Source organism: Rhincodon typus, chromosome 2, assembly GCF_021869965.1.
Source record: "Rhincodon typus isolate 14 chromosome 2, sRhiTyp1.1, whole genome shotgun sequence".
Lineage (NCBI taxonomy): Eukaryota > Metazoa > Chordata > Chondrichthyes > Orectolobiformes > Rhincodontidae > Rhincodon > Rhincodon typus.
In genome coordinates, this window is record NC_063333.1 from 22,679,015 (window position 1) to 22,695,944 (window position 16,930).

Sequence of the window (16,930 nt, forward strand, 5' to 3'; positions counted from 1 at the left end):
AAGTTTCAAAATCTCCCCTCCCCCCACCGCATCCCAAAACCAGTCCAACTCGTCCCTGCCTCCCTAACCTGTTCTTCCTCCCACCTATCCCCTCCTCCCACCTCAAGCCGCACCTCCATCTCCTACCGACCAACCTCATCCCGCCCCCTTGACCTGTCCGTCCTCCCTGGACTGACCTATCCCCTTCCTAACTCCCTACCTACACTCACCTTTCCTGGCCCCATCCCCGCCTCTTCGACCTGTTTGTTTCCTCTCCACCTATCCTCTCCTCTATCCCTCTTCTATCCGCCTCCCACTCTCTCCCTATTTATTTCAAAACCCCCTTCCCCTCCCCCTTTTCTGATGAAGGGTCTAGGCCCGAAACGTCAGCCTCTCTGCTCCTATGATGCTGCTTGGCCTGCTGTGTTCATCCAGCCCTGCACCTTGTTGTCTCGGATTCTCCAGCATCTGCAGTTCCTACTATCTCTCATAAGTGACAATTGGTCATTTTTGCTTAAGCTAATCAAAGTCACTCAACTGAAAGTTGAGTAATTATGCTGCATTTGTGTTAAAGTTAACAAAATTGCATGAAGGCATTATGTAATACAAGGTGCTGTAAGTAATAGAGTAACGCATTTGTTTTTAAATGTCAGTTTTTTTGCTCCATGGCTAGATGAATTGTAGTTAACATTGAACAACTTCCAAGATTGCTTTTATTCCATCTTAGAAAAACTCTTGAGAAAATATCTCAGTATTATTATGCCTAATGTTTGGTAGGACCTAAACAAAATGTAATTTTCAACCAGTGTCGCCAAGGACTATGTGCGTCTGATGAAGTATGGTGATTCTCTGTACCGTTGCAAACAACTGAAACGTGCGGCACTTGGCCGCATGTGTACTATTCTCAAACGACAGAAACAAAGTTTGGAGTATTTAGAGCAAGGTAAGTGGCAGTTTCATTAACTTATGAGGGTTCAAGAGTATCTTGTCAGATTTTGAGAGGACTTTCAAAATCCATCCGATCTGTATCTCAGCATTTCTTTCTCTTTCAGTTCGGCAACATCTTTCTCGTCTGCCATCTATTGATCCCAACACAAGGACGTTGTTGCTTTGTGGTTACCCTAATGTTGGAAAATCCAGCTTTATTAACAAGGTGTCTTTTTTATTACTTAAAATAATATCTATAAAAGGTGTATATAATAAATATAACTTGCAGTATAGTAATTTAGCAAATTATTATAGTCATCATTCAGACCATCCTCTCCTTTTTTGACAAGTTAATTTGTCTGTTAGGGATTGTTTGTTTAACGTCCATGGAATTTGGATTATGTTGTAATCATGCTATACTTTTGATCTGTGACTCACGGGATGAAGTGTCATTATTACAGTTATTTCAAATGTACATTTGCTTGGCAGGCAGATTTACTTGAATATTGCGTATTGTTTGGTGGGAGTGTCAACTTCTTGTTCCAATGACAATATTTACCTCACAAAAACAGAAAGTGCTGGAGATGTTCAGCAGGTCTGGCACCACCTGTAGAGAGAAAAACATTTCAAGTTCTGAGTCCAGTGACCCATTGTCAAAACATCTATTGGTATCATTCTGTCCTGCCTATGTATTCCTTTCTAGCTCAACATGTATATTTTTCCTCCTTATGTCTGCCAGTGCCTAGTCATAAGTTTGATTTAGTTGGTGGGTTTTTAATCCAAGTGAGAAAGTTGAGTGGTCAAATTCCACTTCTAGACTTTAGTGTATTTATCTGGTCTGGCAGTTGAGTGCAGTACTGAGGGAGTATATTGCATAGATGTTATGTTCTATAGGTGGGTCACTCAATTAAAATTCTATCTGCCTTTTCAGCTAGTTCTGAAAAGTTGCCCCATTCAACAAACCAACAAAAAGTAACCAGATGTTCCTCTTATTTTCTGTTTGTGGGACGTGCTGTTTCATTTGGCCATCAAATTTTTGAACCAAAAACTTTAACTACTTCGAAAGTCTTTCATTTTTTGTAATCTCGGATCACCTCTGAGGCACTGAGCCAAAACTAATTTATTTGTATTACTGCAGACTGTCATCTTTTTATTCCAGGTTCTTGTACTAAAATCTTGTATTAAAATTGTAAATACATTAATTCTTTTGATAACACAATGTGGAGCTGGAGGAACACAGCAGGCCAGGCAGCATCAGAGGAGCAGGAAAGTTGATGTTTCGGGTGGGGACACTTCTTCAGAAATTTTCAGTGAACTTTCCTGATCCTCTGATGCTGCCTGGCCTGCTTTGTTCCTCCAGCTCCACATTGTGTTATCTCTGACTCCAGCATCGGCAGTTCTTACTATCTCTTAATTATTTTGATGCTTGTTCACAGATTACTCGGGCAGATGTTGAAGTACAACCCTATGCTTTTACCACAAAATCATTGTTCGTGGGACATATGGATTACAGATACCTGCGCTGGCAGGTTAGTATTCACCAATGTGTTTGTTTTTTTTGTAATGAATCTTGTGTCGGAAACAGTTAGACCTGGCAAAAAAAAAATCTAATTAGGGTGGCACGGTGGCTCAGTGGTTAGCACTGCTGCCTCACAGTGGCAGGGATCCGGGTTTGGTTCCACCCCCGGGCGACTGTCTGTGTGGAGTTTGCACATTCTTCCCATGCCTGCATGGATTTCTTCCGGGTACTCCGGTTTCCTCCCACAGTCCAAAGATGTACAGGGTAGGTGGATTGGCCATGCTAAATTGCCCGTAGTGTCGAGAGATGTTTAGGCTATGTGGGTTAGACGTGGGGAAATGCAAGAGTGGGATGCTCTTCGGAGGGGTGGTGTGGACTAGTTGGGCCGAATGGCCTATTTTCACACTTTGGGATTCTATGATTCTATGATATAGTACTTTATTGAAAGTCCTAAAAGTTGATATATACATGTGTGATTTGAATTCATGTAAAGAATTAAGCTCACCAATCATTTTCTGCTGCTTTTCTGATCTCAAGAAGGAGGTAGGAATATATAAAAACTGCCAATCTATAGCTTGGCAATGTCCCTCTCGTTGACTTAGGTCTGTGGCTCTTTACAGAAAATCAAACTTGAGGCCTCAAAAATGCAGAACTATGTCTCAGTTGCAGCATAAGACACTAATCTGAATTTAGAAAATGACATCACAATAATACAAGAGAGTTTCTCTCACTATAAGTATTTGAAAATGGTAACATTTCCCAGGTTGACGAATGTATTGGACTAGTTATTAGAGGACAAGAATGATCAGATATGAAAATATTCAACTGAGAACTTATTTTAGTGAATTGAGAAGCCATGTCAGACAGGTGGTTTGTAATCCAAGATTGGTGGGTAAAACAGCCGCTGTGTATTGGGAGACCTTCAAAGAGGCTATATTTCAGGTAAAGGCAAATTTTCACCGGTAGGAATGGAAATAGATCCTAGCATTGAGCTCCCCTGATCACTAAATCTATGAAGATTAAAATGAAAGAGGGAAAGGAAGCCTATGAAAATGAAACATATTGCAGTAAGGAACATAGCTAAATGCGGAAAGTACAAAAGAGAACTAAGGAAGGAAATAAATGGAGGGAACGAGTATGTATGAGAACAGATTACTGGATGATATGAAAAGGAATCTAAATTTTTTTAATGAGCGTATAAATAATAAAAAGTTAGTCGAAAGAACACAACCTGATTTAGGGACCAAAAAGAAACTTTAGAGTCAGTTTTAAAACAGGAAAAGAACCTCTTTGGCCTGTCAGGTCCATGCCAGTTTTGGAGACCCTGTATCTAATTAGATATTCGAATTCCATTTCAGGCATTTGGCCTTCAGGCTTTTATCCTATGATATTTAAAGAGTTAATTTAAATGCATCTTAAATGTTGAGTGTTCTGGTCTCTACCACCCTTTCAGGAAGTGACTTGCAAATTAAACCTCCTGGGTGAAAAACAATTTTCTTCATTCCCACTGAGCCTCCTGCCTCTCATTTAAATACGTGTTTCTGTTTACTGACCCTCTAGTAAGGGAAAAGTTTCTTCCTATCTTCCCTAACTGTGCACCTCCATTTTATGCACCTAAATGAGATCCTCTCTCAGCCTTCTTTCTTCGTATCTGAAACATTGCAGCTCAGGTAACATCCTGTGAATGGAGAGGTGATGGCCTAGTGATTTAATGGTCACTGGATTCATAACTCAGTGACCCTGGTAATGGTTTGTCCTAGTTTTGACCCCCACCACGACAGATAGCAGAATTTGAATTCAGTTAAATGTCCAATGATGATCATGACGCCATTTTTAATTGTCATAAAAACCCCATAAGACCATAAGATATAGGAGCAGAATTAGGCCATTTGGCCCATCAAGTCCTCTCTGCCATATGTTTTTCAACCCCATTCTCCTTCCTTCTCCCATAACCCTTAATCCACTAACTGGTCAAGGATCTATCTATCTCTCAAAGACATTCAATGACTTGGCCTCCATAGCCTTCTGTGGCAATGAGTTCCACGGATTCACCACCCTCTGGCTGAAGAAATTCCTCCTCATCATCTCAGTTCTAAAGGGCTGTCGCTTCACGCTGAGGTTGTGCCTCCAATCCTAGTTTCTCTTATTAGTGGAAACATCTTCTCCATGTCCACTCTATCCCAGCTTCTTGGCATCCTTCTATTGGATCCAATATTGAGTCAGTAGGAAGAAACTTTGTTATTATAAGCCTGGTATTGGATATCTGCAGCATAGAGTACCATTTCATATTCTCTAGCTTTTTGTTCTGTGTGTCAATGTTTTAGTCTTGAGTGTAAGGTGGTTTACAGATGAGACAAGAATTTGTATTTGTTACTGAGGAAGAAAACTGTCGTCACAAGAAAAATGCATCAGTGCAGTAGTCAGGTGGGTAGAAAAGTTGGAAAGGAGTTGACCCATGATTCTGGACCCATGAAGACTTATGGTGTCAGGTCAAACATGGGCAAGGAGAACTCCTGCTGGTGACCATGTACTCCCTCCCTCCCATAAGTTGCTGAATCAGGACTCTTCCATGCTGGGCACCACTTGGAGGACACAGTGACGGTTGCAGGATGCAAAATGTATTCTGGGTGGAGGAGCTTCAATGTCCAATGAGTTTAGCAGCATTACTACTGACCAGACTGGTCAACTGCTAAAGGATATACCTGCTGGATTGGGCCTGTGGCATCTCTTGAGGGAACCAGCAAGAGGAAAAGCTTACTTGATCTTCTCCAGTCTATTGGACCAGATACATTTGTCCATGAAAGTATTAGTAGCTGTGACCGCTTCACATTCTTTGGAGAAACAAAGCTTTTACCCACACATTGACAACCCCTCTATCATGTTGTGTGGCACTGTCACCATGATAGATTCAAAACAGATCTAACAACTTGAACTTGGGCTTTTCTGAGGCTGCAGTTCATCAGCAGCAAAATTGTATTTAACCACAATTTACATCATTGCTTGGCATATCTACCACTCCATTAACACCAAGTCAGAATATCAACCTGGGTTCAAAGAAGAGTTCAAGAGGACATGCTAGGAGCACCAGACATAACTAAAAAATCGGGTTTGATACTCGTAAAGCTATAACACAGGGCTGCTTGCATATCAAGCAATGCAAATAGCATGCGACAGATAGAGCTAAGCAATCCCACTACCAACGGATCTGATCTAAACACTGTAGCCCTTCCACAACCAGTCTTGAATGGTGATGTACAATTAAACAATTCACTAGAGGAGGATGCGTCACAAATGGCACAACCCTCGATAATGTATAAATGATTTGGATGAGAATGTAGAAGGCATGGTTAGTATGTTTGCAGACAACACCATAGTAAACAGTGAAAAAGGTTTTCTTAGATTTCAAAGGGATCAGAATGGGTCAATGGGCTGAAAAATGGCAGAAGGAGTTCAAACTGGGTAAATGTGAGGTATTGCAGTTTGGTACAACAAACAAGAGTAGGGCTTATATAATTAATAGTAGTGCCTTGGGTAGTGTTGTAGAACAGAGGGACCTACGGGTGCAGGTACATAATTCTTTGATCTTTGTGTCATATATGGACGGTGGATAAAAAGGCATTTGGCACGCTTGCCTTCTTGCTCAGTACATTGAGTATAGGAGCTGGGAAGTCAAGTTGAGGCTGTACAGGACATTGCTGAGGCCTCTTCCGGAATACTGTGTCCAGTTCTGGTCGCCCGGTTATAGGAAGGATATCCTCCAGCTGAAGAGGATTCAGAAGAGATTTACCAGGATATTGCTGTGTGTCAAAGATTTGAGTTATAAAAAAGGCTGGGACTTTTTTCACTGGAGTGTAGGAGGTTGAGAGGCAGCCTGAGAGAAGTTTATAAAATAATGAGAGGTATAGATAGAATAAATGATCGTTGTCTTTCCCGAGGATGGGGGATTTCAAGACAAGGGGGAACATTTTTAAGGTGAGAGGAGAGAGATTTAAAAAAGACCTGAGGGGCAATTTTTTTACAAAGAGGGTGGTTCACGTGTGAAATGAACTTTCTGAGGAAGTGGTGGATGCAGGTACAATTACAATGTCTAAAAAACATTTGGAAATAAACATGAATATGAAATGTTTGGAGGGATATGGGCTGGGAGCAGGCAGGTGAGACTGTTTAGTTTGGGATTATGTTTCGCATGGACTAGTCGAACCAAAGGGTCTGTTTACGTGCTGTATGACTCTGAAGAAGCCCAATATATCAGTGAAAAATACAAGGGTGAAGCATTTGCAAACATCTTCAGCCAGAAATGTGGGGTGGATGATCTGTCTCAGTCTGTTCCTGTGGTACACAGCATCCAACCAATTCAACTTGTTCCACATGGCATTAAGAAACAGCTGAAGGCTGCAAAGGGCTTGGGCCATGAAAACATTCCAACAATAATATGGAAGACATGCTCCAGAACTGTCTACACCCCGAATCAAACTGTTCCTGTTCAGTTACCACACTGGCATCTACCAATTATGGAAAATTGGAAAATTATCTAGTTTTCTCCTGTGCTGAAACAGCAGGACAAATCCAACCTGGCCAGTTCTAACCCTAACAGTCTACTGATGGTTATCAGTAAAGTAATGGAAGATATTATCAATTGTGCTATCAAACAGCACTTACTCAATAATAATTTGCTTATTGTCACTCAGTTTGGGTTCTGCCACTTGGCAGCTCACCTCATTACAGCCTTGGTCCAAGCACAGACAGAAGAGCTGAACATCAGAGGGGAAGGGAGAACTAAGAGTGGCGTCAAGGAGACTGAGCAAAACTGGAACCAATGGGAGTTGGGAGAAAGCTCTCTCTGCTGGTTGGAGCCATACGTAACACAAAAGATGATGGTTGTGGTTGTTGAAAGTCAATCGTGTCAGACCCAGGATATCACTGCAGGAGTTCTTGGCATAGTGTCCTCAGCCCACTCTCTTCAGCTGTTTCACGATTGACCTTGCCTCCATCGTAAGGTCAAAAGTAGGGATGTTCTTTGATGGGTATGTAATGTTCAGTGCAATTGCTTCTCCCCAGACACTAAAATGTGAACAATATCCAGGTTTTAGGCAGATATTCTGCTTGTTCTGGTTCACAATGATCCACCCTGATAATTCTATGTATAAATAATATGAAACTGAGAGGTTTTCCTGGCATTATCCTTTTCTAAAGAGCCAAAATCTTATTTTCTGCTTAACAACTTTTTTTTGTGTTTTTTTGTGGTGTCAGTTGTGAGTCGTCTTTACTGGCTCAGGATTGCATTGATGTGTTCGATGTTTTATTCAATTCTTAAAAGAAAAGTATAATCTTGAGGAAAGGGTTGTACTGAAGTTGAGAATTTTCCTGCATTAGGTAGTTGATACACCTGGAATTTTGGATCATCCATTGGAGGAACGGAATACCATTGAGATGCAGGCGATCACTGCACTGGCTCATCTCCGTGCTGCTGTCCTATATGTGATGGATGTGTCAGAGCAGTGTGGCCACACTGTGGAGGAACAGCTGGAACTCTTTAAAAATATTCAACCTCTTTTTGCAAATAAGGTAAAATCTGTGTTTTGAACATACAAAATTTCGTTTTAACTTTTAATAGTTATTTCATTGCTGTTTGGACAACTTTGCTGTTTTCAAATTGATTGCCTATTTCCTACATTCTGAAGACCATATTTTTAAAGTAATTCACTGGCAGTAAAGTTATCAGGACATTATGATGTTGTGAAGACACTATATAATGCAAGCCGATCTTTCCTTTTAATCTTGTTCTCATTTGACTTTTCATTTCATCACGTGACCGATGACATGCTTAGATTTGGATCAGTTTATTGGTACAGAAGTAACTTGATAATTAAAATTTTGATGGAAGGCAGTTCAGTGATTGAAAGCATAATAATGTATAAATGAAAGAGATTTAGAATGGCAAACTTAATTTTGAAGTTGTGGAATACACAACCATAATTGGTGATTTTGTCAACTTTGATTTTGTTAAAATTATTTCCATAGCGGTTTTAAAAAGGGATTAAAATATTTGTAGGGGAATAGAATTAAGACTAACACTCCCAAGGAGGTTAAATATGGTCACCACCACACGTACCGCTTATAGGGTGCTATATAATAGTGGTTATGTTACTGAACTAGTAATTGAGACCTGGATGATTAATCCAGAGTCATGAGATAAATCCTACCAGGAGGCAGGGGAATTTAAATTCTCTTAATAAATTAATTGGATTCAAAAAGCTGGTATAAGTAATGATGGCCACGCAAATAACGGATGGTCATAAAGACCCACCTAATTTGCTGATATCTTTTATGGAAAAATGCCATCCTTATTGGTCTGGCTTGTATGTGACTCCCAATTGTTACCATTCTGGTTGACTCTTAACTGCCTTAAAATGGTCTCATGAGTCAGTTAGTTCTACCAAATTATTATGACAAAGAAAAGGAAGCATTCACCATCTGCAGTTGGTCAAGAAGGTGGCTTACACCCAGCTGCTCAAATTATGAATGGGTATTAAATGGTGACCTTGCCAGAAACGCCCATATTGTGTGAATGAATTAAAAACAAACAAATGACTCCTTCATTGTTCAAAATCATTGCAGTTCTATACATGACTTTTCGATCAATGTATCTGTATCCAAGAAAGATGGTTTATTTTGTTTCACTAACTCACTTTATTGTTTCAGCCCCTCATTATTGTTGCAAATAAATCTGATGTAAAGAAGATAGATGAACTTACAGAAGAACAGAAGGTTAGTACCTTTTTATGGATGATGGTGTGCAATACAAATCAGTTAATAAAATAACTGGATTTAAAACCACTTTTAAAATCAATATTTGCTCCATATTTGCATCTCTTCTGAATAGCAACTTTCAATCACCAAAACTAAATTCTTGTTAAATAAAAATACTTTAGGTCTTATCGAATCCTTAGAATAATATTCATGTTGGCCTATTTATTTCAATAGATCTAATTTTTTTAAAAAAGCTTTTCGATTTACATTCATTTCCTACAAAGCTGGAAACCAGTAGCTGTCAATCACATTGATAACAATGAATTGGCATAAAAATTGAACCAGTTCTCTTATTCTTTAAGGAAGAAATTTGTCCTGCATCATTCCGGTTTATATGTGACCTCGGACCTCACCCGGTGTGTACCGTGTGTGACATGCACAGTAGAAAGTCACCAAGACTCCCTAGCACATTCCCAACTGATAATTACTACCACCTAGAAGAACAAGGGCAGCAGAATACACCACTTGCAAGTTCCTCTCCAAGTTGTTCACCATCTTGACTTGGAAATATTTTGCTGATCCTTCAGTATTGCTGGGTTAAAATCTTCGAACAACTTCCTTAACGGCGATTGTGAGTTTGCCCGTACCAAGTGGACTGCAGCGGTTCAAGAAGGCTGCTCACTAATATCTTCTCCAGGGCAATTAAAAGTTGCAGTAAATCCTGGCCTATCAGCAATGCCCACAACCCTTGAGTGAATAAAAAGCAAAGTCAATAATTACCACCATCCAGATTTGAGACAGTTTCTAAAACATTCGGGGAGTCTGGTCTTGTGTGGTATTTATCGTAGGGATTTTTTGAATGTTTTCTCAGCATTTGTGAAGCTGTCATCCACAATTTTATCCAGTTTCTATTTTAATCAAATGCTCCTCAGGACTTATCATCACTTGAAAGCTGAGAGTCAATGAGGCATGTTGTGAGATCTCATTGAAGTACTGTGACTATTTAATCGCAATTATGCTTTATTTTTTCTTACAGAAAATCTTTGCAGATTTAATGGCAGAAGGGATCACTGTAACAGAAACAAGTACTTTGACAGAGGAGGGCATCATTAAAGTTAAAACTGAGGTGCGTTTTCTGTTTTAGGGCTATAACATTTACGCAATGATTAGGGTGTCAAGAGCAAAAAGATTAGCTTTACTTTTTTGTACAAGAATGATACAGTAACAAGGTAGGATGTATGGTTTGTAAAGCTGATCTTGTACATGATGCTACTTTGCTGAATGAAGTTCAAAGGCCATTTCCACCCAGTTTTAATTGAGTACTCGTATTAGATAAATTGTTCTGATTGTTCTTAGCCATAGTTATTATAAACTAAACAAAGTGACTTGCTACCCTCCAATCTTTACTGGGAGGAGGGTAAAATGAAAAAATCTGAGAGTGGAACAGAAGTTGGGGCTGTTAAACTTGGAACTCGGTTAGATGGAGACAGTAGGATTTACAGTTGAATTGGAAGAAGCAGTTTCAAGAGTTCCTGTTATTATTTTCTGTTAACGTTTTGGGAAACTGGATTGCATATTTTTAATCAACCTGTTTAGACAATTTTTGACACACCTTTGGAGCAGCTGGGACTTTGCATGCAGTCCTTTTGATCCAGAGTTAGGGATACGACATTGGACCACAAGGGTCCCTGGATACTGGACTAAGCTGCTTCCAAGTATCTGATCAATCCAATTATTTCAAATTAGTCATCCAAAGGTTTGCAATATTGAGGATTGAGTCACTGGACCCAAAACGTTAACTCTGTTTTTTCTTTCACAGATGCTGCCAGACCTGCTGAGCTTTTCCAGCAACTTTGTTTTTCTTCCTGATTTACAGCATCCGCAGTTCTTTCATTTTTTTATTGAGTTAATATGTGATTATTTAGGTTTTCATTGTTGAAGACTTTGCTTTTGAAAAAGCAATCTTAGTAAATCAGTTTTAACAAACCTATTTACTTAATGTTATTAGGCATGTGACAGGCTTCTTGCTCATCGTGTTGATAGTAAAATGAAAGGCAAGAAGGTGAATGATTTACTGAACAGACTACATCTAGCTGTTCCATCAAAGAGAGATGAAAAGGTGAGTTAAGCGTAGCTTTGTTGTAATATTGCAATCAATAACGATATTTTAATCATATATTGAGCAACAGCCATTCAACATAGGTTTTTAAACAAATGGTCTAATTTTATGGAGATGTGACCTGTGATTCTTGCTTTCCCTCCCCTTGTCCTGTTTGACTTTGGAATTACTCAACTTTCTTATCTTGTTGATCCTAAAAGTATGATTTTTGACACTATTGCATGATTGAAAATAGTTTCGCCTTGGCATTCCAAGTTAATTTATCCATTTGGCACTTTTTCATGTCTAGGCTTGGATGGTGAATGGGATGCATAGTGTCCTTGTTCTCATTTGTGTCTTAATGTAATGTTCATTCTTGAGTCTTTCTAAGAAGTGTTACTTTAGAACAAACTGGAGGACATAAGTTGTAGGAGCCGAAGTAGAAGTAGGCTATTCAACTTATCAAGTTTGCTCCGCTATTCAATGAGATCATGTTTGATCTCATAATCTCAACTCCAGTTTCCTGTCGTTTCCCTTTATTCCTTCCTGATTAAAAATCAATTTATCTGAGCCTTGAGAATACTTAATGACCCATCCTTGACAGCACTCTGTGGTAAAGAACTGCACAGATTCACAAACTATTGAGAGAAGAAATTCCTCCTAATCTATTTGTTAAATGCCTAATCTGAGGTCATGCCCTCTGGCCCCGGATTCTCCTATAAAGAGAAACAACCATTCTGCATCTACCCTATTAAGTCCCTTAAAAATGTTTAACTCCTCCCATTCTTCAAAATTCCATTGAGTACCACTCCAAACAACTCTGTCTTCTCATATAACACTCCCTCCATACCTGGTATCAGCCTTGTGAACCTTCCTTGGATTGCCTTCAATGGCAGTCTATCTATCCTTCAGTTAGGGGTTCCAAGCCCTTTATAGTACTGCAGCTGTGGTCTGACTAGTGCGTTGTGTAGTTTTAACTAAGCCGCCCTACATTAATACTGCATTCTGTTTGAAATAAGGACAACAGTCCATTTAGTTTCCCTATTACCCACTGATCTTGTATGCTAGCTTTTTGAGATTTGTGGATGAGGACTCCCAAATCCCTCTCTCCTGCCACTTTCTGCAGTCTTTCTGTATTTAAACAATATTCAGCTCCTGCCATAGTGCAAACCTCACATTTCCTCACGTTATATTCCATTTGCCAAGTTTTTAACCTACTCGCTTAACCTGTCTGTATTCCCCTGCAGGCTGTTTGTGTCATCCTCACCTATTTTCATGTTATCAACAAATTTGGCTTATAGTGCATTCACTTTCCTTGTCCAATCCATTCATTGGACATATATTGTAAATAACTGTGGCCTCACCACTGATTGCTTTAGCACTCCACTAGTTAAAGTGAAATAACACTCCTATCCCAAGTCTCATTATTGTATTGGATGGTTAGTTATCTATCCATGCTCACACTATTTTGCTTTGTCATTTTTAGTAGCCTCATGTGTTATCAAAGGCCTTCTGAAAATCCAAAGATATTACCCCCACTGCTTCCCCTTTACTTATCCTATTTGTTACTCTTCAAAAAATTCTAGTAAATTCATCAGATGTGGTTTCTTCTTCATGAAGCCATCCTGACTCTGCTTGATCATAATTTGTATTTTTAAATGCTTTGCTATTACATCCCTAACAATAAACACTAACATTTTCCCAAAAACAGACGTTAAGCTAACTGGCCTAGTTACCTTTTTTTTGTCTCCTCTTTTAAAATAAAGGTGTTTCATTGGCAGTTTTCCAATCCTGTAGGACTTTTTGGAATCTAAGGATTCCTGGACGGTTACTACCAGTGCACTTGCTATTTCTTTATCTACTTTCTTTTATTATTCTAGAATCCATCCCATTAAGTTTAGTGGGCTTATTGATCTTTTGCCCCACTAATTTCCCTTGAACTTGTTCTGCAGTGATTGTAGTTGTACTTATTTCCTCTCATCCTTTTGCCCTTTGATTAGTTAATCATTTTGGAATGTTATTAGTGTCTAATAATACTATGAAGAATGATACAAGCTATTTATTCAACTTCTCCGCCATTTCCTACCACATTATTATTTCCACACATCATTCTCTAAGGGGGCTATGTTCACTTTGGCTTCTTGCTTCCTTTTTATACAATCAGAGAAGCACTTGCTGTCCATCTTGTTATTACCTGCAAGTTAACTTCAAAGTTTTTTTTTTGGTCATCTTTTATTGTTTTTTATAACTTTGCCAATCCTCTGGCTTACCACTAATGTTTGTCACATTGTATGGTTTTTTTCTTTCAATTTGATGCTATCCTTAACTTCCCTGGTTAACCATGGTTGATTTTTCCCCTTCCTAGAATCCACCTTCCTCAGTGGAATATATCTTTACTGTGGGCCATGAAATATTTTCTTCAACATCTGTCATCGTTCATCAACCGTCTTTGCTGCTAAACCCTTTTCCTAGTACATTCCTGCCAACTCACCCTCGTTCCTTTGAAATTAATTTGCAGATGACACCAAAATTGGAAGTGTAGTGGACAGCAAAGAAGGTTACCTCAGTACAACGGAATCTTGATCAGATTGGCCAGTGAGCAGAGGAGAGGCAGATGGAGTTCAATTTAGATAAGCGTGAGGTGCTGCATTTTGGAAAGGCAAATCAGGGCAGGACTTACAAGCTTAATAGTCAGGTCCTGGGGAGTGTTGCCGAACAAAGAGACCTTGGAGCTGAGGTTCATATTCTTTGAAAATGAAGTCGCAGGTAAATAGGATTGTGAAGAAGGTGTTTGGTATGTTTGCCTTTATATGCATTGAGTATAGGGGTTGGGAGGTCATGTTGTGGCCGTACAGGACATTGGTTAGGCCACTTTTGGAATACTGCGTGCAGTTCTCGTCTTCCTACTGTAGGAAGGATGTTATGAAACTTGAAAGGGTTCAGAAAAGATTTACAGGGATGTTGCCAGGGATGGAGGGTTTGAGTTACAGGGAGAGGCTGAATAGACTGGTGCTGTTTTCCCTGGAGCGTTGGAGGCTAAGGGGTAACCTTATAGAGGTTTATAAAATCACGAGAGGCATAGATAGGGTGAATAGCCAAGGTCTTTTCCCCAGGGTAGCGGAGGCGAAACGTAGAGGGCACAGGTTTAAGGTGAGAGGGGAATGATTTTAAAGGGACCTAAGGGCCAACATTTTCACATAGGGCGGTGCGTGTATGGAATGAACTGCCAGAGAAAGTGGTGGAGGCTGGTACAAATACAACATTTAAAAGGTATCTGGATGGATATATGAATAGGAACGGTTTAAGAGGGCTATGGGCCAAATGCTGGCAAATGTGACTAGATTTATTTAGGATATCTGGGTGGCATGGATGAGTTGGACTGAAGGGTCTGCTTCCATGCTGTACATCTCTATGACTCTAGTTACTTCAGCTTAGCATGCTTGTTTCTGACCCAAGCTCTTCCCAATAAAATAATGCTAACTTCTACCATGTTATGGTCAGTATTTCCAAGGGAATCTTTTACTCTAACATCACTATTAAAGCTGCCTCAGGTGCAAAATAGCCTGATCCCTAGTTGGACCCTTTTCATCTAAGCCACTCTTTGAGCCATGCATTTAACTACTTCACTCTATTGATCCTATGCTCATTTGCCTGTGGCTCAGGTAGTAATCCAGAGATTGTTACCTTGGAGGTTCTGTTATCTAACTTAGTTCCTAACTGTTAAAAAATCTTTTAAGCAAATCCTCCTTTCTAGTCCCACCAATGACATTGCTACCAACATGGACAATGGCTGCTGGATCCCTCCCTCTGCAAGTTCTTCTATAGCCCCAAGGAGATGTGCCTAACCACAGCAAAGGGCAGACAACAAAGCCTTTGGATCAGCTGCAAAGAATATAACACCCTAATTATGTCGTCCCCTCCCATAACTACATTCCTATTTCCATTGCCCTCTTGAATTCCTCCCGGTACCAAAGTGCCATTGTCACTTTGCGCAGCTTGCACCCTGTTGGGATGATTGCAGGGACTGAGGCTCCACAATTGCCTCGCCAGCAGTTACACCCTCCTATCCCGATCATAGGCTGGTGTTGAATTACCTAGCCTGAGGGGTGTGATCACCCTCTGGAGCAAAGAGTCAAGGTAACTTCCTTCTTTTCTCCTCCTCCTCCTTCAACAGCCCTCTCCAACTCCTCAACTCTGATTCAAAGTCTCTCAAGCCACAGGCACATAGTACAGATGTGTTCACTCTAGATCATGTTGGTGCCCAGCAGCTTGTGCATGTTGCAACAGCTGTAATGATAACATGTCTATGTAAACTAAAAAGAAAGAAAAATCATCAATATCAATATAATACTTAAGCAGTATCTTTATAAGAAAAGAGAGAAAAAACAATGCTAGAGATCTAATCACAAAATGAAGACCTCACTTTTACTTCAAAGACTAGAAATGTTCACCAATCCTATTCACCAACCAAATTCTTGCTTCACACGTTTGTCATGCTTGGCATTGTTTTTGCTTGGTGAGTTTTGGGGTGCCACGTCACACTGTGACATCACCCTGGCTCAAGTCTCATGAACGAAGGCATTGTGGCTCACACTGACCTATTGACTGCAATGGGTTTTCATTTATTTTATGCACTGTGGTACATTTGCTGTTTACAGCGCACAAGTTAGTGTTTTGGATGTCTCAAGTTAAACTTGTGTTGAAGATTTTGTCCTGTCTTCTGCTGTTTTAGGAAAGGCTGCCTTGGATACCTGAAGGAGCTTCCAAACGCAGAAAAATGGAGGTTGATGCACCAAAACGTAAAACGGTTAGTGAAGATTTAGATTGTAAATGAGTGATCCAAATTTCTATCAGTACTTTATCATGAAAGATGCTCTTCCTCTGACAGGAGCGAGACTTGGAGTTGGAGTTGGGTGATGATTATGTCCTGAACCTCCAGAGTAAGTAATTATTTGAAATATATGTTTTTTTGCCATAGTCCAAATAATAAAATAACCACTGTTAAAATTATAATTGATGTTTTGATCATTTGACATTATTCTTAGTAAAATCTGTAAATTGTGCCTCTTCAAAAGTGATCCCTGCCAGATAAATCATTAGTTAGACCGGCAGACATAAAGTTTTAATTAGGAGCAGATGTAAAAGTTAATTTTCAATGTTGAACCCGGCAAGACGTTAGAATTTGTAAACAAGGGGAGTCAGGAAGAAGAACAGATTATCAAGAAAGATAACTTCCATCCCATGTTCAATGAAGACCTGTAATAACTAATTTATGACATTGTAATTACAACACCACTAACACCTTGTTTACTGCAGATGCTGGAGATTCTGAGATATCACGGTGTAGAACTGGATGAACGCAGCAGGTCAAGCAGCATCAGAGGAGCGGGAAGGCTGACGTTTCGGGCCTAGACCCTTCTTCAGAAATGGGGGAGGGTAAGGGGGTTCTGAAATAAATAGGGAGAGAGGGGGAGGTGGATAGAAGATGGATAGAGGAGAAGATAGGTGGAGAGGAGACAGACAGGTCAAAGAGGCGGGGATGGAGCCAGTAAAGGTGAGTGTAGGTGGAGAGTTAGGGAGGGGATAGGTCAGTCCAGGGAGGACGGACAGGTCAAGGGGGCGGGATGAAGTTTGTAGGTAGGAAATGGGGGTGGGGC

General features: G+C 40.0%; 1 protein-coding gene across 1 annotated transcript in view; it reads left to right on the top strand.

Annotated features, from left to right (window-relative positions):
- LOC109931663 (GTP-binding protein 4) overlaps nt 1-16,930 on the top strand; it is a 78,865-nt gene that overhangs the window by 49,939 nt on the left and 11,996 nt on the right. The window contains exons 3-11 of the mRNA XM_048606200.1: nt 786-922; nt 1,032-1,132; nt 2,343-2,435; nt 7,799-7,990; nt 9,128-9,193; nt 10,212-10,301; nt 11,184-11,294; nt 16,006-16,080; nt 16,162-16,213. Of these exons, the coding sequence (XP_048462157.1) occupies nt 786-922; nt 1,032-1,132; nt 2,343-2,435; nt 7,799-7,990; nt 9,128-9,193; nt 10,212-10,301; nt 11,184-11,294; nt 16,006-16,080; nt 16,162-16,213 (917 nt within the window). The remainder of the gene's footprint in view (nt 1-785; nt 923-1,031; nt 1,133-2,342; nt 2,436-7,798; nt 7,991-9,127; nt 9,194-10,211; nt 10,302-11,183; nt 11,295-16,005; nt 16,081-16,161; nt 16,214-16,930) is intronic.